At 44.2% G+C, this 23,114-nt stretch overlaps 2 protein-coding genes across 7 annotated transcripts in view; one reads left to right on the plus strand and one right to left on the minus strand.

The window, feature by feature from the left end:
- The window catches only part of LOC308110153 (galectin-related protein-like), a 22,024-nt gene extending 2,521 nt beyond the window's left edge, over nt 1–19,503 (minus strand). Inside the window, exons 1-6 of one of the 6 annotated variants that reach the window (XM_080464279.1) lie at nt 19,317–19,503; nt 17,844–17,906; nt 16,574–16,712; nt 12,009–12,092; nt 10,355–10,443; nt 10,065–10,248 (exon numbers count right to left, since the gene is read on the minus strand). In XM_080464279.1, the coding sequence (XP_080320405.1) occupies nt 10,065–10,248; nt 10,355–10,443; nt 12,009–12,092; nt 16,574–16,612 (396 nt within the window). In that variant the 5' untranslated portion in view covers nt 16,613–16,712; nt 17,844–17,906; nt 19,317–19,503. Of the gene's footprint in view, nt 1–6,153; nt 8,110–10,064; nt 10,249–10,354; nt 10,444–12,008; nt 12,093–16,573; nt 16,713–17,843; nt 17,907–19,316 lie in introns of those variants that run through there. The other 5 variants (XM_080464277.1, XM_080464278.1, XM_080464280.1 and 2 more) reach the window with 5 other exon arrangements.
- A 200-nt stretch (nt 19,504–19,703) lies between these two features.
- LOC308110342 (GTPase IMAP family member 9-like) lies at nt 19,704–22,850 on the plus strand (the record flags this gene model as incomplete). Its single annotated transcript, XM_080464582.1, has 2 exons — nt 19,704–19,868; nt 21,862–22,850. Exons 1-2 carry the CDS (start codon nt 19,847–19,849, stop codon nt 22,848–22,850), a joined length of 1,011 nt encoding a protein of 336 aa, XP_080320708.1. The 5' UTR covers nt 19,704–19,846.
- Between the last annotated feature and the right edge of the window lie 264 nt (nt 22,851–23,114).

Here is a 23,114-nt window from a genome sequence, read left to right on the forward strand (position 1 = left end):
ATCTAAAGCTGTTAAAAATAGCTCAACCTTAATCAGTTATAGTAAAGAAATGAACAGATATCAAATACAGGAGTAATATTAATCCAGTAGCGATTGATAAAAGTGGCTGCTTTGAATTTTCTCCTTTATTTTAATACTTTTTTTATATGGGTATGTGTTTACATTTGCCATGTTTTCCACAGGTGAAAAGCATTTTTGTATTTTATCTGTATGATGTACCAACATGGCGACAACCAACAGCCTGCAACAAACTCAAAACTTTACCCGTTTTTGTGTACCATGCCATACTGATTTTCAATAAAATTGTCATTCTTAAGCATTTTCACTGCTTTCATTCAAAATATTCCTTTATATTAGAACGATGCTCCAGTCAAAGACGCCATTGTGGTTCCTGTGTGGAACCCTGCTCACTCCCTGCTCACTCCCTGCTCACTCCCTGCTCACTCCCTGCTCTCTGTAAGTAAGGATGCTCCCTGTGACATGTCACTTTTAGAGGTAAACATTATCAAATGTTCATAAAAAATAGTAGTTTTATATAAGTTGTGTTGTCTTGTATGGTGGCCGAGAGGTGCAAAACCACATTACAACACGTGAAACACGTTTTCAAAATGTGAGACAAATTCACATTTTGGAAAACATTTTTACATTTCATAAAACAAAATGACATTACCATAACACAGTCCTGAAACACATTTACATATTCAGAAAACAAATTAACAAAACGCGAAACACTTTTACAAACTGCGATACAAATTTACAAATAGAATCTCCACCAGAAAGGGAGGGGCACAATTCCGGAGGTGACCCGGAAAAGACTGAAGTGATGACGGGAGCGCGTAAATCCAACCGAGACAGAAAGTCATGTTTTGCCGGTTTTGTGGACAACATAAGGACCGAGTAACGCGGTTTTGTTGTTTGTGTGGTCGGTCTCTACAATGTTCGCGGGGCATGGTGGCGCCACCTTCTTGGTCCGGTCACCCGCTCCGCTCAGTCTCATCTGTTTGGCAGGAGCAATGATGTGTCATCGCTTTTAATCAGTCAGAACTCGCTGAATATTAAACTGATTTCCACCTGGTTTTCTTTCCTGCAAACGTCACACATATCGGTCTGATACTGGACACATGGTTTGGAGTATTTTAATGTTCATAGTGGCTAAACAATAATAGAAATTCTGTTCTGATAGGTTAAACAATACACACACAGAAATATATGATAGAGAAACAGATGGTGCACTGCACAGATATTCTAATTAGTTGAAAAATAATATGAATACATTATAAACCCATATGTAAAATACAAGACTATAGTCAAGTTATCAACCAGAACAAACTAGATTTTTATTATTTATTTTCAGGCATATGGCGCTTCACTTGTGTACGGTGACATACTTAAACCATTATCCATATATTCTGTGTATATATACACATACACACACACACACCATATAATTATTTAACATGCCTGAAAAAAGGTATGAAGAAGTAAAACATCAAATTCTATCCCTTATCCAATATTATATTGAATATCTTTCTGTGTTAAAAATAGAATTATATATGCAGTAAGAACGCTATGTAATGTCACACACACACACAATAAGAAACACATACATACATACATACATACATACATACATACATACATACATACATACATACATACTGTACATACACAAACATATAAGATCTGGGAGTTGTACTAGGCTGGAGTTAATAAATAAGGCATTAATGTGGTCCTAGAAGACTTGTGAACCAGTCTGATGGCTTTTTTCTGGAGTGTGCCCGACAGCTGGAGTGCTGATTTGTAGGTGTTGCCCCAAACTTCCACACAGTAATTCAAATAGGAAATAATAATGAACACTATATGATATGTAGTGATTTAGATAGACAGAAATCCTCAAAGAAAAGTACATTTTCAAGTTAAACACAAGAACATGACACCATGAAACCTCTCTATAATGTAATGCAATGTAATGTAATGTAATAGGTTATATTGCACATGTTTTCTGATGGCCATGGCCTCCAACATGAGTGCAACAGGTCCATATTCAGCCAGGCCTTCCTGGCATCTTCTCTCCAGCAGATCCAGCATCATCTTGTTCAGGCTTGTTCTTCTGTTAGGGTGAAAGAATTACATGTGTCACCTGGTAAAATGTGCTGGTCAATAGTAATATTTGGTTTATTTCTACAACAGCATTCTTGTGTCAGTTGTAATCTAAATCTGTGTTGTAGAATGTGTGATTTATAAAGTCTCAGTTGAACTAATAGCAGGTGAACAAAGTCTAGCTCATGGCAGGTGCCACCAGTTAACTGGTGGACAGAAATTCACAACAATAAGTTCATATTCGCAAAATCAAAACAATAATAATGTTTCAGCTCACCTGTGAAAAGTAATCCCCCGAGCCCTGCTTTATACAGTCTGCTGATTTGTCCAGAAATACTCCACATGGTGCTCTCGTGTTTTGGATTCTCTGCTGCTGCAGTTTGTGTTTACAGGCTTGATGACCGGACCAAGATGGCCGCCGTGTTTCCCGCCCAGCGGTGGCCTTTGCGGCGTCTCCTCTTTATTATGTCTATGATAGACGTGACTCCATCGCTTTACATCTCGGTCCGTCACACATAGACATATATAATAAAGGCCTTTATTATATATGTCTATTCTGCTACAAATCGGATTCACGCACTCGCGTTACCACTTCCGAGTCATCTCCGGGTCACCGCTGGACTTTTGCCCGTCTCTTTCCAGTAAAGATTGTATTTGTAAATTTGTATCGGCCCTTGTGAATTTGTCTCACATTTTGTAAAAGTGTTTCACATGTTGTTTTGCACCTCCCGGCCACCGTAGTCTTGTGCTGTTTTGTTTTCTTGTCTTGTTCTGTCCCAGAATGTTGAGATCAAATGTCTGGAAGGTTTTGAAGCAACAATGAATCTTTCTGAAGTGACTAATATAATGTCAGTGTGGATTACTTCAAAACCCAAATAGTGTCTTGCTTGTGTTTGAATATTGAAAGTGATCATTTTACGTGTATATGTGTGTATGTATGTTTTAAGAAGAACAGTGCACTAACGTTTTCTCCTTTGTATTGTTTCTTCATGGAGTACTTTATATTTCACTTCAATTGTACCATGGACATCTCAGAGCTAATGGAGTATATTCCCCAGGTGTAAATCTATGTGATGCAGCAGAACAAGCCCCAAAACAGAACAATAATTAAGACCAAATATGAAATGAGTAATGGCCACTTAAACAGAATAAGACAAAAGAAAAGATTAAATGGAAAACGGAACAATATACATTAAATTAAAGTAATAGTATATACCGTTTAAATGATAACAGTGAAAGTACATCATTTGTGTCACATGGTAGAACACTTAACAACAATAGGTATGACATGTTGGTTTGTAAAGTAAGTAATTTTAAGAAAAAGAGCATTTTTAAGCTGATTTATAATATAAACAGACATGAGCCCTATATACCATGATGTATCCTTATAAAATCACACTGATGATCCATCTTGTCCCATGGCAGCTGAACTGTTAACTCTTATGGACTCCTTTAACTTTGTTCTGCACGTTACTGGCCACACTCATTCAAAAGGCCACAATTTAGATGTATTTTTCTCTTGGACGACACGTTGACCAACTATACGTTGAGGATTTTCAATTCAGTGACCACGGTTGTATCCTGTTTAACCTGTCATTCATGTTGGCACCTACTACTTCATCATCAATGAATCATCAATAAGGGTTTTTTCTGCATCTTTTGATCCCTCTTTCTATAGGGATTGTGAAAATGTTGAAACATTTATGGAATGCTTTAATAGCCATTGCTTGACTGTCCTGGACACTGTAGCACCTGTTAAACTCTCCTTTGGTGTGCATAAAAAGCCTTGTCCGTGGATAAACAGAGCCATAGCTATCTTCAGAAGAAGCTGTTGGAAAGTGGAGCACCTGTGGAAAGCCACTAAATTAGAAGTTCGTAGGCTCCATCTTAAAGAAATGATCACAGAGTTTAATGAAATGATAAAAGATGCCCGCTCAGCTTATTTCTCTAAACTCAGCTCACTCAGTAAAAAAAACCCTAAAATCCTGTTTGACACTATTGAGCATCTTGTGGCCTCTTCATTGCCTGAAGTGCCTGTGCAAACACAGGAGGATTGTAATAACTTCCTAAACGTCTTTGTAAACAAAGTGCACGACATTAGGGCCAGCATCAGTCCTCCCCTAAACAGCTTCTGCGCTGTATCTTCTCCAGTGTGCTTGTGGTCGTCCTTCACTCCTGTCAGCCTAGAGGATGCCAAGATTTTAGTGGGCAAGCTGAAACCCTCATCAAGCCCTGATGACACTGTACCCACATCTCTGTTCATAAATGTTTTCGATGTGGTTGGTCCTTGGGTTATAAAACTGATTAACCTTTCAATGAAATCTGGCTCGGTCCCCAGCTCTTTTAAGCATGCTGTGGTGAACCCTGTTCTCAAAAAAACAGAACTTGATGCTATGGAGCCAAAAAAAATACAGACAAATATCCAAACTTCCATTTCGTTCAGAAATCTTGGAAAAAGGAGTTGCAACCCAGCTAACCTCATATTTGGAGCAGCATGATTTCTGTGACAAATTTCAATCAGGTTTTCGTAAAATGCTCTCCACTGAAACTGCTCTACGAAAAGTCTCAAATGATGTGATGATGGCTGCAGACTCTGGTCACTTCACAGTCCTGGTTTTACTTAACTTAACATCTGCTTCTGATACGGTGGACCACAATATATCAATCAACAGACTGAAATCAGAGCTGGGTTTTTCTGGGTCGGTCCTTCAGTGGTTCTCCTCATACATAAAAGGAAGAACTTTCAATGTTGCCGTAAACAACAAACTGTCTGACGTGTCCTGCCTGTCCTGTGGAGCTGCTCAGGGCTCTGTCCTGGGCTCTGGTTTGTTTTTATTGTACCTGTTGCCTCTTGGTCATCTCATTGGTGGCTTTAAAAATGTGTCCTACCACTTATACACTGACGACATCCGGTTGTACTGTTCCTTCCCCGACTCAGAGTTTGATGTCTTGTCTACTTTTTGGAATGTCTGACCTGCATTAAAAACGGACTTTCTTCAAATTATCTCCAGATAAATGCTGACAAAACAGAAACTCTGATCATTGACCCCGATAAAAAGACTCCCCTTATCAAAAACCACCTTGGTGCCCTGGGCTCGACTGTCACAACAAGCCTCAGGAACCTTGGGGTTCGGTTTGATCAGGCCATGTCTTTGGAACACCACTCTCAACAGCTGACCAAAAACTGCTTTTACCACCTGAGAAACATCTCTAAAGCGAGGAGGATACTGTCAAAACCAAATCTTGAAATGATCATCGATGCTTTCATTTCGTCTCGCCTTGATTACTGCAATTGCATTTTCACTTGCTTCAATAAGACCGTCCTCTGCACACTTCAGATCATTCAGCTGCAAGCCTTTTGACAGGTTTGACCAAAACTACCCACATCACCTCCGTTCTATCAAATCTTCACTGGCTCCCAAACAAAATTCGAATCGACTTCAAAATTCTGATTCTCACGTCCCGGGCAGTTCACGGTCAGGCCCCTGGGTACATTGTGGACATGCTGTGTCCCTACACCTCAGGGCGCACCCTCCGATCCTCAGGACAGAGTCTCCTGAAGGTCCCAAAGGCCCGTTTTGAAACCTTGGGGGACTGGTCCTTTCAGGCTGTAGCCCCTAGACTATGGAATGACTTGCCCCATCTCTCCGCACGCTTGATTCCATGAACTCTTTTAAAAAGCATTGAAAACGTGTTTATTTAAGAAAGCTTTTAGGCTAAATATTTCCCTCACTTGTACTGTATTTTTATGTAATTTGTTTATTCTGTTTGATTGCATTCACCCCATGTACAGCACTTTGTGACTTTTATCGATGAAAAGTACTTTATAAATAAACTTTACTTACTTACTGTCTAAAATGAGTACACCTCTCACATTTCTGTGAATATTTATATCTTTCGATGGGACAACTCTGAAGAAATGTGCACCGTAACAAATTCCAATGTAAAATAACAGTAAAATACTAAAATACTATTTTACAATACAACTACTGTTATTTATTTTAACAGTATTGGAGCGCCACAGTGGGCATACAGGGGCCAGGAGACTCAGGAATGCTCAGGAAGGTCTTTATTGAATCACACATACATGCGCCGCTGAGAGGGGTGCGTTCAGACGCAACCTCGTCTTGGCTCAGTATGTCACAAATAATGCACACGAATCGTTTATAGACAAGACAACAAAAATGCACAACCGATCACTGGACAATAACTAGACAATAACAGAACATGGAACTATGACAAGTAACCAAGATAACACATAAACAAAGTTAACGGAGCATTTCCAGTGATCCTTTGCGCCGCCTCCCCTCACTCCACAGCCCCCTCCTGAGGAGTCAGCCGTCCCGGCGATGCCCACAGTCATAAGAAAATCGTCCAAGTGGGTCGGATGTCGACGCGACTGTCCCAGTCACACGTGACCCTCGGCGTCGGGTTGGGACTGGCCCCCATGCTTTCGATGCCCCGTGGGTTCACTGTCCCGGTGCAGCACCACTGCTCGTCGGCGCCCAGGTGTGCGCACCCGGTACACCACATCTGAGATTTTGTCCACAAGGGTTAGGGTTAGGGTTTGCCCGGTCCCTGCCAGTGGCTGCTCAGTTTAGGGCAAATACCCTTTTTTTGAACTGGACAGTTCTGCAACAATAGTCCATTTCCGGTCCCCCGGCGATCTCCGGTTCCGGCGAGGCCCCGAACACCAAGTCCACCGGTGTCCGGCGCTCCCGTCCAAACATGAGGGCTGCAGGTGTGCAGTACGACCACAGAAGCAGAGACAGATGGCAGTCCCAGTCCCACTGGTGTTGGCTGGTCAGGATGACCAGCCGGGTGGCCAGGGTGCAGTTGAACCGCTCCACCAGCCCATCGTTCTGGAGGTGAAGTGGTGTGGTCCAGGTCTTGTGCACCCCCAGCCTCCTGCAGACCTCGCCAAACACCTGCGCCTCAACGTTTCTGCCGTGGTCGCTGTGGAGCTCAGCAGGGACCCCGAAGCATGAGAACATCTCCTCCACCAGCTTCTCCGCTGTGGTGGCTACGCTTTGATCTGGCGCTGCATACACCACAGGCCACTTCGTACAATGATCCACAGCCACGAGGACGTAGCGGTGTCCGGCGTCTGTCACTGGAAACGGCCCGAAGATGTCCACCCCCACTCGCTCCATCGGGGCCCCCACCAGGTACTGCTGCAGCGGTGCACGGGAGCGATGGGACGGGTCTTTCCGAGCAGTGCAGTCATCGCAGCAGTGGACGTGGAGCTCCACGTTGCCACGGCAGCCAGGCCAGTAGAACCGCCCCCTGAGACGACGAAGAGTCTTTGCATTACCGTAGTGGCCCGCTGCTGCCGAGCCGTGTGTCATGTGTAGGAGTTGAGAGCGGAGTGCACGAGGAACCAGCAGCTGGAAGATGTCATTCCCGGGGCCTGCCATCGCCGATACAGCAACCCATCGCGGAGCTCGATACTGTCCAGCTGGAAGTGGTACGATTTCAGCTCCTGGCTCTGAGCTGACACCTCCGTCCACTCTGGCCGCCGTTCCGCCTCCAACCAGCTCTTTACTTGCGCCAGGGTCTGGTCGGCCTCCTGCTGCTGTCTCAGCTCCTCCAGGGACAGTGGAACCAAAGTCCTCGGTGGTTGCAGCGGCAGCTGCTGATGGCAAGTTGTCTCGCTCCTCCTGGTGGTGGCAGTAGCGGCACTCCGCTGTCACACAGGGGCGCCGCGCGAATGTGTCTGCATTGCCATGGAGACGCCTGGCCCGATGCTGGAGATCACAGTCGTAGCTCTGTAGCGTCTCTGGCCACCGCGCCGCCTGTCCTTCTGGCCGCTTGAAGCTCAGCAGCCAGGTGAGGGAGGTGTGATCAGTCCGGCTGCCCCGCAGATACGGCCTGAAGTGTTGCACAGCCGCGACCACAGCCAGCAGCTCGCCATGTCTTAGGCTGAGGGCGCGGCTGAAGTATGCCACTGCACGCTCCCCCTCCTCTCCCTGCTGGGATCCGTGTCCAGGATGAAGGGTCGGTGAGGATCTACATGTGTGAATTTACATGTGAGGGATGAATATTTAACAGTATTTTTACAATTATTATAAAATACAGTAGGATACCGTTGTAAATCCACCGTAAATTTACAGCAATTTGTTATCTCTTCAGTGTCCCATCAAAAGAGATAATTAAATATTTACAGAAATGTGAGGGGTGTACTGACTTTTGTGAGATACTGTACATATCACCCACCTTTATCCAATAAAAACAAACATGCTAGTATTTATGCAGAGGGGGTGGGATTTGATAAGTTATACTTCTTCCCACCCCTTCTCAGACGTTCAAACAGATCATATTGTTCTGCTGTTATTCATTCAGTTTGTTTGGTGAGATATCTTCTGATTATTATGAACTGTTTATTTGATTTTGTGCATGTTCAAAATAAACAATGAAATTTATAAAAGATAAAATTTTAAAATGCCAGAGTATAGACCTATGATTTTTCACATCGTAATCATAAACATTTCAAGTCACGAGCTCTGATTTTCTATTCATTTATATCCTAAGACTATATAAGCTACATTTTTTCATATCAAAAATACTGTTTGGAAGCTACTATTAGTGATTGTATATTATATGATCAATTGTGGCCATAAGTGATCGGATATTATACATTCAGAAATAGTATGATATACGATCATTTATGGGCATAAATACTCAGTCAACACGTGCTATATAGATAAAAAGGCCAAAACGATATATACTGTAATACATTCAAGAAAAGTTTTTAATGTCTAATGACTAATTAACGCATTCTGAATTTTCCACGACCATTTCGGCATTTCATTCTGTTGCATTTTATTTTCAATTGTCGCATTTTATTGTGAATGAGCTCTTCCTGTCTGACAGTGGAGAAGCCTGAGAGTGGAGCTGGTGCAGCCAGACGCCTCTCGACATTCTTGGGGTACGACTGAAAAGTCTCTCCTATCTATCGTCCCTCCTATCCACTCAAAGCTATCAACTTTTCTTGAACCCTGGAAGTGTTTCGTGTAGCGGCCATGATAAGGACTGTCTGAATTCTCAATAAGCAAAGGAAAGGAGGCTCGTTGCTTCCTTTAGAGCCTCCTTTAGCCTAGGAACCGCTGATGCTTCCTTTAGAGCCTCCTTTAGCCTAGGAACCGCTGATGCTTCCTTTATCAAAGGAGACCAGCTCATGCTGCCTCACAATTCCTTGCGGTAACAACATTTGAAGGAAGCTCATCTGAGCGTTCAGGGAAAATCACGATGTCGGAAAAAGGAGCAGATCATGTAAGTTACCAAAGCAATAATCTGCTTAGAACAACTTTAAAATCATATAAAACCCAAATGTGTTTTTTGTAGTCCATTTTCGAAAAATTGTAGCCCCCCCCCAAACATCGGCCATCATGAACTTGCATCGCCGTCGCACTATTATGACATCACTCAGTGAAAGTGCTGTCTAACGGCCACACCACCGTGATCGCCTTTCACTAACTCCTTTAGGAAGCCTCCTAACACCTTTCACTAACTCCTTTAGGGAGCCTTCTAGCACCTTTCTTTAACCCTGTGACGTCATCCAGGGGTTAAGGTAAAGTCCATAGATAAGGAGATAGGAGGGACTTTTCAGACGTTCCTTTGGAGATCAGCAAGAGGTCGAACTGCTCGAGAATAAATCAGTCATCGATGTTTATCAAATGAATTATTACTACTTTTCTTACTCATTATATATTTTATAATGGAGTAGATTTCACAGGTATGTTAGATTTTTTTGCTGTTTTAAAAAGTTAAATGTGTGAGATGTAAAACAAAAAAAAACATTACTTGTGAAGAAGAAATGAAAACTTTGAATGAGCTGTGCTGCTGAAGCAAAATGTGACTTTTGCATTTGGTCAATGAACGTGTGACTTTGCTGCTGTCGTGCTACAGATCAATCACTGCACAGTAATGTGAGTCAATGTGACAGTCTGAGAGGACACTGGTACCTTGAAAGGCTGCTCTCTTATGAAGGGGAAGAACGGGAGTGTCCTTTCAACTTCCGTCCAGCTCCCGGCCCTGCATGCTCTCCTCAGGACCTGCCGGTCCCTGAACTGCACACAGAGCTCCACGGCCACATCCAGCGGAGGCTCCCCGGACTCGCCGCGGCCGCACGTCAGGGCCAGGTAGAACCTAACGGGGAGAGATGAATGACCACTCTCTGGCAGCATGCACTGCATTCCCTACATTCCTCTGGAGCAGTGTAGTGACGTAAGAGAAGGACGATGGGTCAGATTACCTGTCAGGACGAGAGTTCACGATGCCAAAAACCACTAACTTCTTCCCAGGATGGATTCCACCTGCGATGTAACCTCTGAAGGGAACTGACTGAAAACACAAACAATGGCATTGATATCATAACGGTACACTTAAAAAAAAAAAATGTAAATAAGGAAGAGAAAAATGAAAGAAGACAATGTCTTGTGATCCTAAATGAGGCTTTCAGTGCAAGGTAACAGGATTTGAATTTGATATTTTTGATTTGTTTCTGAAAAGAAGGGAAAGAGGACACTTGTTGAGAATGAGTTTTCTATATTAAATGAGTCGTATCACACAACTTTAACACCTTCACATGGTTCTTATTGGTCCAAAAACATCAGATTCAAAGTTTTTTTTGCCCCAAATCCAGCTTGTCCTTGATTTTCAGCCAGTTGAACATTAAAGTCACATTCAGAATCTTCTGGGTTTTGGGGAAGCTGGACTGGCTCCGCCCCACATGTCCATCTTGGGAAGAGGAGGAAGAGCTTCCTCTCCTTATGCCATGCTCTATTGTTTACATTCTGTCTGGCGCTGCGTGATGGAGAAACACCGTCCAACCAAACCAATAGGAACCAGAATGTGAGCCAGAAGGAGAAGCTCCTGAAGAAGTTCTGACTCTGCTGCTGCAGCAGGACGTTTCAGAAGGTTAGTAAAACATCTTGTGTCTGAATATGTTCATTAGCTGCACTGAATATCTACTTTACAAAGAAACGTGCTGTTTTAACAGCAAATAACTTACTATTCAGACCTGAATGACGATGCACTTATCTAACAATGTGCATGCCACACTGAGATCAGATAATTTAATTATCCTCTACTAATGATCACAATTAGTACCAGACAGGAGCTATCCTGAGCCACCATTGAATCATAGAAATAAATAAAACGATCACCTCACCATTATCAAGCCCAGACACACAACTCAGACTCTGCAAAGCCTCCATGAGATCTACAGTCCATCAGCACAACGTTGCAGACATGAACAAAACCTCATAATAAACAAACAAACAAACAAACAAACAAACAAACAAACTGGCCTCAGCTGTTGCAAACTAACCAGCCTGGTGCTTCGTAAAGTAATAGAAAAGCAGATAAATCAGAATATCTTACTTACAGACCCCACATTTGCAGTGGGGTCACTGATAGTTGGTACAGATCCGAGCTCCATAGAGGGTCGACCTGGACTGGGGTCGGCTAAAAATTTCTAGTGACTCTACACAGGTTTGCTTTCCGATTCGCTCTTTGGAGCAACACACTTCAGAAAAGATGAAAGAAGCCAGAGAAAGAGACGACAGACTTTCTTCACTTCTGGAGTGTCATTCCCAGGTATGGGGACACGTATTACTGCTGGAAAACCATTAGAAAGGGACTTTTATATGATGTGTCCCCTTTAAAGAGTAGAACCCTTCAGCTTTGTGATGACAGGCAATAGTGTGGATCCACAAATACAAGGAATTATCCATCCAGACCACATCTTTGTCAGGGGAACTCTCCTTTACTTCAACAGGATGACAAATGTCATTCTGCATGTGTTCTAAAGATAGGAAGTTAACTTTTTCCTTCATTTTCAGTTTAGTGAGATTGTTTGATGACATGCAGCACTCACACTCACACTCACAATGAAGGCACATTACCAGGCTTTGTTCAGCGTCTCGGTGAGAAGATCCAGAGGACGCTTGGCTTTGGTCAGTTCCACCTCTCTGTGGAACGCTCCATTTCTGAAAGGAATCACTGAACTTCATCAAAAGGTCCTGGGTATCGTTTCATTGATCAAAGTCACCAAAGCCTCGTTTCCACTGCTCAGTTTGTGCCGGGACTCCATGGTACGGGAGGCGTTTTCGTGTGTTTCCACTGACAAAAGTTGTAGATAGTACAGAAAGAACCGCATCCAACCGTTCCCATTTTTCGTAACTGCCTCCATTGAGGTATCGAGCAAATCGGATCGGATTCCAGAAGGAGGAGCTACGGCGCAGCCTTCAGCTGATTGGTGGTGATGACAAGCAGCAGAATTAAAATAACTCATCAGCCGTATAAACCCTCCCGTTATTGTTTGCATACTCTGCTTTTTGCACACTGGTTGTTTTATCAACTCGGGTTTATTGAAATGTGGGAGCTAAACTGCCCCCTGGTGTTCCGAGGAGGTGCAGATTCTCCTCTCCGTAACAGGAGAGGAGGAGATTCAGCGGGAGCTGGACGCTGCTGTTCACAACAAGAACGTTTTCCAAACTGTGTGACAGAGAACGGAGGCTCACGGCTCTGCTTGGACGCCTGAGCTGTGCTGCAACACATGTGTTCCACGCTGGTCTCGTTTTTACTGCTGAGTAATGAAATCAGATACCTGTGTCATTACACAGCCACTCACAGCCCTGCCTACATTTTAACCATAGTCTCTGTGGTGGAACCACGCAACATAGTTGGGTCTGGGCGTGTTTGGCTTACCGTACCTTTCCATACCATACCATACTGCGCAGTGGAAACCATGCTCAGTTGTTGATCACTCATTCAGGATTTTGCCTCATCGTTTGATTTCACTTTGTTATTGTGCACAAACAGGAACATTCACCTGAATCTTTAATAGCTGCATGGCGGATGTTTCCCCTACATGATTCATCAACATGTTTTATAGCTTCATGTTTCACTTATTTTTTCATCTTTTGCTCTGTGTGCTCCTGAAACAGCTTTTCATCCAGTGTCAGAAACAGCAGGAACATTTATTGAACAACTCATTTATTTCACTTTGGGGGTCTTCATACAGGTCTGCTCAAACACTCCTGTGCATGTAAACACACACACACACACACACACACACACACACACACACACACACACACACACACACACACACACACACGCACTTCACTTGTGTAGAGATCAGTGTTGCCACAGTTACTTTGAAAAAGTAATCTGATTACTAGTGACTCCTTTAAAAAGGAACTGAGTTACTTTACTGATTACTTGTTTTTGAAAGTAACTAAGTTAGAATACAAGTAACTTTTTAGTTACTTCCAGCAGCTGCCGACAACACCCCCTACCATCTCAACATAAAAAAGGAAACCGGTTTTGCTTAAAACTCTGAAAAAAGGGGCGGGGCTTCCTGCCAATATATCTTATTACTCAGGAAAATTACAAAAATAGTGTAACATCTCTGCAGTTGTGTTTTTTTTCTTCAATGATATGGCTATGTGATTATGTTTGTTAGTTCCGATTCTTTTGTGTCACCTGAACGCACCATTAGAGCGAGTTGTTTTGTAATTGGCTGAGAGTGGAGAAGGGGGCGGGTCAAGTGAGCTTGTGTAGCACCTTGCGGAAACTTCCTGTGTGTGTGTGTGTGTGTGTGTGTGTGTGTGTGTGTGTGTGTGTGTGTGTGTGTGTGTGTGTGTGTGTGTGTGTGTGTGTGTGTGTGTGTGTGTGTGTGGAGAAGAATGAAGCAGTGGCCTGGTTCTGGTTGATAATAAATCGGCTTTGCAGACAAGAAACTCGTCCTGTTGGACGCTGCAATAGTAACGCACGGTGACTTGGAGAAGTAACTTTAATCCGATTACTGGTTTGGAAATAGTAACGCATTAGATTGCTCGTTACTAAAAAAAGTGGTCATATGAGAGTAACGCGTTGCTAATTAACCCGTTACCGACATCACTTGTAGAGATTTTGTCTAATAAGGTAGTGCTTAATCATTGTAAACAGGGTTCAGTCAGGATTCTATTTCATTCTGTTCATTAACGTTTGTTTCAAGGACAGAAACATTCAGGGTCAATTGACCGGATCATTTTCTTTTCAGTGGCTTCAGACTGGAAACTTGAGAGCAAACTAAATACAAAAAGTAAAGAAATTCTCTGGATGACAATCTGTTAATAAATGTGAAAGCACAAAGATGAGACAAGTCCGGATAGATTAAATTATTTCTACCTACACTAATACTGCTGATTAAAATGTAGAGATACAAAAAATTATTCAGATTTAACAATCAGATAAACAGATATGTTACTACATAACTCGCTCTTCCAAACCCACAGTACAGGCAGTGATGCCGGTAACGCGTTACTCAGTAAAGAGTAATCTAACACATTACTATTTCTAAACCAGTAATCAGATTTAAGTTACTTTTCCAAGTCACTGTGCGTTACTATTGCAGCGTCCAGCAGGACAAGTTTCTTGTCTGTAAAGCTGCTTTATTATTAACCAGAACCGGGCCGCTGCTTCGTTCTCCTCCAAACGGACACACACACACACACACACACACACACACACACACACACACACACACACACACACACACACACACACACACACACACACACACACACACACAAAGTTTCCGCACAAGCTCACCTGACCCCCCCCCCCCCCTTCTCCACTCTCACGGTGCGTTCAGGTGACACTAAAGAATTGGAACTAACATACATTATCAATCAACCTTGTCATTGCATCATCAACAATATGAATGTTGGCCTCCAGATTCCATTGAACTCCTCCAAGCATTTTCTGTGACAGAGGAGAAACACCAGGGACAATGAACAGGACATAAAACAGCAGGGAAGAGGACAAAGACCCCAGGAAGTCTCCACCCGCCAGGTGAGACTCCCTTCCTGCCAACTGCTCTCTGCTTCTCAATCCGACCACCGAGAGGGACACACGTCTCTGCTGCCTCGGGACGGTAAAGAGAGCACTAAGTAGGTCCAAGGGACAGAACCAACGCCAGCCCGCTGGACGACCAGGACACAGTTTGGACTACTTTTTCTCTTTTCCTCTTTCCTTATTTTGGGGGATTCTGGAAACCCGAGCCAGCGTCTCCTCTCCTCCTTCAGCTGCCTCGCTGTCCACTCCTGCAGCTCAAGCCAGGCCTCTTAGGACGCTGAATTCAGACCCGGTAACAACCTCACAGAACTGCACAGCACCACGGACGGTGCTGTCCAGCACAGCACCACCGGACGGTGAGAGCTTTGTCTGGGCAGAAGTTGTTGGATTAGCGTGAAGCTAACATGCAATGTGTTTCAATGTGCCGCTGATGAAGCCGTCGCGGCCCAGATGTTTGTGTACACGCGTTCACGTGCACCAACCAAGTCCTGGACTTGGGTTTTCCACCTCAGAACCAGAGGTCCAAGTGAGCTCCAGGCCCAGTGGGAGCTCTGTGTGGAGGAACCAGGGTTCAGAACCGAACCTCGCCACGATTCTCTGTCTTTCACTTCTTTCCCCACTTTTTTCATCTCCCCCTTTTCCCCCCAGAAAGAGCGAGTCAAACGCCTCTAGTGGTCGCGTGGGTCATCGCAGTCCCTCTTCATGTCCAACTGGTAGACGCATCAAGTCATTGCGCTCTCCCTCTGTGCGCCACCGCACGCCCCTCGTGGTCGTCAAGGTCACCACACTGACCTGCCAACGTCTGCCTCCACCTGGTGGACGTTTAGGGTCATTACACCCATCACCCTCATCACTCCAGACCATACACACACACACACACACACACACACACACACACACACACACACACACACACACACACTTTGTACATAGTGTTTGCTGTTTAATGGATTAGATCTCACAATACTTACAGTAATTTAATGCTAATAATACCAACCATAAATCCCAACATGAACAATATTTGAGAGAAATAGGTCTGTTGTGTTTATAGAAAATGTTTTGGATCTCTGAGTTCAGCTCATGAAAAATGGAAGCAAAAACAAAAGTGTTGCGTTTATATTTTTGTTCAGTGTAGATAAATAATGCAACAACAGACAACAACTACATCACTGGGTAAATAAATACCAGTAATAATCTGATAGTGAAACTGTGTCAGATATAATTACAACAAACAATGTAGTTCAAAGGTTAAATATGTCTAAACATGGTGCGGGGGGGCCAGGCAGTGATCAGCAGTTTTTTCATTTTCATGTTGAGACGATGTCGGGTGTTGTCGGCTGCTGCTGAGAGTAACTAAAAAAGTAACTTGTAATCTAACTTAGTTACTTTTAAAAACCAGTAATAAGTAAAGTATCTACGTTTTAAAGGAGTAACTAGTAATCAGTAATCAGACTTTTTCAAGGTAACTGTGACAACACTGAGTACAGGTGAGTGGAGCTTTACTTTGGAGTGCAGGCTGGGTGCTGCTGACTTGCTGACATGAACTGAAACAGGAAAACAACAGAACTCAACATGTCTGAAGCGCTGCCGTCTCTCTCTCACCTCTGACCTCAGTGGTACTTACCTTCCTGCCGCTCGCTGTCGTGCTCTGACGTTCAGCCATGTTGATCTGCAGGAAACCGAGCTGAAGCTGAAGCTGAAGCTGCAGATCCAGTTTGTCTGCAACCAGAGTCTAATGTGGACTGAGGCAAAGCTTTAACCTGCTGCTCATTACCCACGCACGCACGCACGCACGCACGCACGCACGCACGCACGCACACACACACACACACACACACACACACAGAGCTGTAATCAGCTGCATGCCTTTCTCTCTTTCGGTCAATAACAATCAGACCCTTTGTGCGATTGTGACTGAAGGCAAACTACAAAAAGCTAAACACTTTCTCAGGTCAGTGCACTTAGTTTTTTCAGCTGATCAGATTTTTCACACTTTTTATTGTTCTGAAACCAAATGTGATATTGTTAATAATGGAATGTATTGTGATGATTGAAGGAATAGAGAGATTAGATAAAGTCTTGCTCCTGGATTTCATGAAACAATTTTATTTATTTATTAGTTTATTTGGAGAGAAACAGTTACTTAGTGTAACTGTGCCAGATTTAGCCATGGGCTACTTTCCATCTGTAGTCCTCATATAATTAAGACAACAATTATTTATAAACAAACAAACAAACATCTACAATTGAATCATCAAATGTAGAATTTACAGACAAACAACTCCAAAAAAAAACAATTAGTAAAATGTGTTCAATCAATGATAGGAATTTGAATCCATTTCAAGCATTTCTGTGTTTGTATGTTCTTTCCCACAATTCAAAGACAGGATTGCTAGGTTAATGAGTGATATTAAAATGAGCTTGTGTGCGCGTGCAGTAACGTGCCGACATCAATGACGAGCGATACGTAGTTTTATCAAAGCAAACTGTGTGTTTCCCTTCATACCAACTGCTACCAGCAAAGGCTTTTTTTTTGACACAACAAACAGGAACGACATGACACACAAACCCCATAGACATAAAACAGCATGGCCTATCAGTGCCTGTTGACGCAACGTGCCTACAGCCCCGCCATCTTGGGGAGGTCTGCCGCTTGTTCAAAACATATAGATCCCAGGCTAGAAGATCTAGAAAAAGCATTCGTAGCTCACTTGCAAGGCCACGTATCAACACAAATAATACCTCATTTTAAGCTGAGGAAAAGCTCTATCCCGTGGATTGGAAGGGGAAAAGTCTTCCACAGGATAGAGCCTTTCCCCAGCTTTAAAATAAGGTATTATTTGTGTGGCCTTAAAGAGAGGGTGGCAATTTTCAAATTCTTAGAACGTACGTACGTCATGAGTAACTACTTGCAGGTTGTCGGGCTTAAGATTCCACTGAACTCCTCCAAGCATTTTCTGTGACAGAGGAGAAACACCAGGGACAATTAACAGGCCATAAAACAGCAGGGAGCAAGGCAAATACCCCAACCCCCAGGTTGGCAACCAATGGTAATGGTTGAACCCGACCCCTGGGAAAATGGAGAGAACCTGACATCCTAGTGGACTGATGAGGAACCGGATGATATCAGGGAGAGTCTCAACTATTTAACTACTGATCTGGACCATAAAACTAGAATATGGACCGCGGGTCGTACCACTACGGGTCGTACCACTACGGGTCGTACCACTACGGGTCGTACCACTACGGGTCGTACCACTACGGGTCGTACCACTACGGGTCGTACCACTACGGGTCGTACCACTACGGGTCGTACCACTACGGGTCGTACCACTACGGGTCGTACCACTACGGGTCGTACCACTACGGGTCGTACCACTACGGGTCGTACCACTACGGGTCGTACCACTACGGGTCGTACCACTACGGGTCGTACCACTACACGGCCGCCATGTTTGTTTAAGACTGGATGAGCAGGAGGGAGGGGGAGATGAGCAGTAACAGGCTCTGTAGCCTCCATCAGTCTCTGCAGGAGGGAACAGAGACCGTGAAACAATCTTTCCACTTTGGGAGCCGGATTAAAAACTTTGCAGATACAGTGGATCAGAACACTGGTGCCGTGTAAACGGACCCCCCCAAAAGGGAAGAAAGTTTTGCGGATACACTCGAATTCGTTGTGGTGTAAACGGGGCCTGAGTCGGTCGGCCTGGGGGAGCAGTCGCTCCATCTCCCACTTCTCCACAGTGGGGGGCCTTTGTCTTTCCTGAGTCCACACCCTGTCATGGTGAGGACTGTGGGTCGACGGAGACATGCCTCGTTTTCCACAGACCTTTCATTAAAAATGACTGATTTGCATCAAACTGAAAGTGTTTACAAAGATCGGAAAGAGGCACTGCAAGAGGTGAACATCTGCTCTCCTCCTGAGGCCCAGAGGGCCTTCAGGACTGTTTCACACCACATGGAAAATGTGGTGAGGATGAACACACAGCACTAAACAACCTCATCTGTGAAGCTCAGAAACCAGAAGTAAAGCAACACTGTGAGCAAACAAAGAAACAACAGACAGTCTAGACATTTTAAGCATTAAAACAGGATTTCAGGTAAGAGACTTTTAGATTGTTTCATCCCAGATTAATGCCAACAGGCCATCGGCTGGAGCTGAGATGAGTCTGAACAAAGGAGTTCTACAACTACAGAATAGCTCCATATGAAGAAACTCCACCTTTTGGAGTGACTGAGACCTGCAATCCAACACATAGAGTGGAATTACAGTGCTGCTTAAATCCAGGGTTGACATGAGGACCAATTCAGAATCATCACACTCTTTCTTGCAACTGTAAATGACTCCAGAAAAGTTAAAGACTCACCAGTCTGAAGCTGAACTAGAACTGTTGACCTGCAGTAGAGCGACTCGATCGCCTTGGTGCCACTTTTGATTTTATTTTTCATGGAGGGGAACAATGGAAGGAAGTGAGAGGATGTGAAGCTCAAACAAGCTTGAGCCTCAGCACCTCTCTCTCTCTCCCTCCCTCTCTCTCTCCCTCTCTCTCTCCCTCTCTCTCCCTCCCTCCCCCTCTCTCTCTCACACACATTCCCCACAATGACAGTCCTGGCTCACATACACACACACACACACACACACACACCACATTAACCCCAGCACACACACACACACACACACACACACACACACACACACACACACACACACACACACACACACACACACACACACACACACACACACACGCACACACACACCTGTGACCTGACATGGAAGAAGACGACTCACTCTCCCAGTTCTCTCTTTACTTTCACTTTCACTGTGAGTCAGAGTGTGAGTTCTGCCGGGTGCTTTCCTCTGACGGTGATCAGACCTCTGCAGCCTCACGAGGACATGGCCAGCAGCCACTTCACTGGTGAGTCCTGATCGGTGATGCCGGTAACGCCTTTCTAATAAGACCACTTTTTTCAGTAACGAGTAATCTAACGCCTTACTATTTCCAAACCAGTATCAGATTAAAATGACTTCTCTATGCCTTACTATTGTAGCGTCCCGCAGAACGAGTATCTTGTTTGCAAAGCCGCTTTATTATTAAACAGAACCGGGCCGCTGCTTTGCTCTACCGAAGCGTTTTGCATTCACATAAAAAATATTTAAACCGACTGTTTTTCTGAATTAATGACATAATTATCTCAGGATTATGAGATAAACCGGGTCTCCTTTCTACAGTTTGGCGTTATAAATCCTTTTTATTTTGAGATGGTGGGGCAGTGTGGGCAGCTGTTGAAAGTAACTAAAAAGTTTCTTGTAATCTAACTTAGTTACTTTTAAAAACAAGTAAACAGTAAACTAACTAGATAACTTTTTAGAGGAGTAATCAGATTACTTTTTGAAGGTAACTGTGGCAACACTGGTCTTGATGCCCCTCACTCTACATATTCCTTCTGCCTTTTCACAGCATGCAGCGCCCTCACTGTACAGCTTTGATTTAAACATTTCTATTGCATCTGATGTTTAGGTTAAGAATGACTGATGATGTCCTTCTCTAAAAGTCCTGTCCTCTCAATGCTGTCTCTTGAGCGGGTTTCCGTTGTCTTGTTTACAACTGAAGTGTAAACGCCATGTGATTAAATGCTGTAAATACAAATATCTGCAAAGCTTTGTACATGTGTGTGTGGGTCCCAGAAGTTTCTTTTTCATAAATTCCCTCTTGATGTGAGAGAAGTTTTAATTTGTCCTCTGACATTTTTCAAATTTTAAATTAGATGTAGATTAAGTGTTTTCCAGTTTCAGTATGTCACTAAGCTGCAGTTGTGTGCTCATCTGTGCCCCCTGCAGTGAGGCGGAAGTACTGCTTCATTTCCTGATTTCATCAGATCACAAACACGTTAGATCCACTAGTGTTTCAATGGAAATGGACAACTTGTGAGGATTAAAAGTATGTACCAATGTTACTCTGGTGTCAAACCCGGGGGGCTCCGCTCTCTTGGAACTTGAACTTGTTTTTTATCATGTTTTGCGGGGAGGGAAGGCAGTTCACTGCTGATGTGATTGCTGGGGTGTTTTGACAAACTGAGAAATCCCCAAAATCTCAAATGTATGAAGACTTCCAAACATAAAGCCTTTGTCTCATTTTCAGGTCGAATATATATATATATATATATATATATATAGAGAGAGAGAGAGAGAGAGAGAGAGAGATCGGTTCGGGGCCGATATTAGTGATTTGTGAGTGATCGGGGATCGGCAAATCCAGCCGATCACCCCGCCAATCTAAAAAAATAATAAAAAAAATTAAAAACGCAGTCCACAACGTCCCCTAATAACCAGAACAATCAGGGACTAGAAGCTCCGGTCGAGCTGCAGAAGCTAGAAGCAGGCGGAGTGGGGCCATAGACCTATAAAACTAGAGTTATATATTGTGGTTTATGTGTTTATAAGCAGAGGTCTACTCCTAAATTTCTATGTGGTCTGTCTTCTTCTGTGTTTTTATTGTGTTTGGTGAGTCACAGCGCCCCTAAAGGCCTGGCATGTGTACTACATGCCCTGAAGCCTCGTGTTGAGCCGTGTTCATAGTGAGGTGTGGACAAAGATTGTTTCTTCATCGTGTGGATGTTCCTCAGTTTACAACAACAACTAAAGAGAAAGAGAAGAATTTTGATTCAATAAGTGAGTTTTACAATAATTTCTAGCTAAACGAAGCTTCTGCCAATAGTGCTTTTAGCTTCAGACATCTTAGTTGCGCCAAAAATAGACTATTGAGTATCTTTGCAATAGCAATGTGAGTATTGGATCGGGAAAGTATCGGTATCGGCCGATACTCAATTCTGAAAAATCGTATCGGTATCGGGGGCAAAAAAGTGTGATTGGGACATCCCTAGTTTAAGGCTTTGTATTCTTCCCTGCAGAACTCGGCGATGCGGAGCTGAGGATCGTGATGGTGGGAAAGACAGGAAATGGGAAGAGTGCAACAGGAAACACCATCCTGCTCCAAGACTGCTTTAAATCCCAGATGTGTGCCAGATCTGTCACGGTGGGCTGCTCCAAAGGCAGCGCGGTGCGCTTTGGCCAGCGGGTGGCCGTCATCGACACGCCGGGGCTGTTTGACACCAGGTTTGGTGAAGATAAAACAACCAAAGTCCTGAGTCAGTGCATCCGTGTTTCCCTCCCCGGACCGCACATCTTCCTGGTGGTTATCATGCTGGGCAGATACACGGAGGAGGAGCAGCAGACGGTGCAAAGGATCCAGACGATGTTCGGCCAGGCTGCAGACAGATACAGCATGGTCCTCTTCACAGGCGGGGACCAGATCGAAGGAACAATTGAGGAGTTCCTGGCTGAAAGCCCAGAGCTGCAGAACCTGGTGGCCAGATGTAACAACCAGTACCATGTCTTCAACAACAAGAGCGGAGATCCCTCTCAGGTCCAGGAGCTGCTGCTGAAGATCAGAGACCTGGTGCAGAAGAATGGAGGAAGCCACTACACCAACCAGATGTTCCAAGAGGCCGAGAGGGCCATCGAGGAGGAGAAGCAGCGTATCCTGAAGGAGAACCAGGAGAAACTACGCAAAGAACAGGAGGAAATGGAAAAGCTATTTCAAGAACAACTTGAGAGAAAGAAGACAGAACTCATGGCTGAATGGGAGAGAGAGCGTAGGGAGAGGGTGGAGGAGGTCAGGAGAGATGCTGAGAGGAGGAGGTGGGAGAGATTGGAACAGAGAAAGTGGGAACAGCTAGAAAGAGAAGCAGAAAGAAGGAGAGAACAAGAAGAATGGCAGCAAAAGATGGAGAGAGAGAGGAGGCATTTAGCAGATCAGCTAGAGAGAGAGACAAGAGAGGTGGAGAGAAGACAAGCGGAGCAGCGAGCCCGGGAAAAAGAGAGCTGTACCATTCTGTGATCTGCTGAGAGAGAGAGAGAGAGAGAGAGAGAGAGAGAGAGGGGTGAGGGAGGGAGAGAGAGGGAGGGAGAGGGGGAGAGAGAGAGAGGGAGGGAGAGGGGGGGAGAGAGAGGGATAGAGAGGGGAGAGAGGGATAGAGAGGGGGGAGAGAGAGGGGGGGATAGAGAGAGGGAGAGAGAGAGGGAGGGAGAGGGAGAGAGAGAGAGAGGGAGGGAGAGGGGGGAGAGGGAGAGAGAGAGTTGAATAACATCTGAACATTGTACA

Source organism: Lipophrys pholis (genome assembly GCF_963383615.2).
Source record: "Lipophrys pholis genome assembly, chromosome: 5".
Lineage (NCBI taxonomy): Eukaryota > Metazoa > Chordata > Actinopteri > Blenniiformes > Blenniidae > Lipophrys > Lipophrys pholis.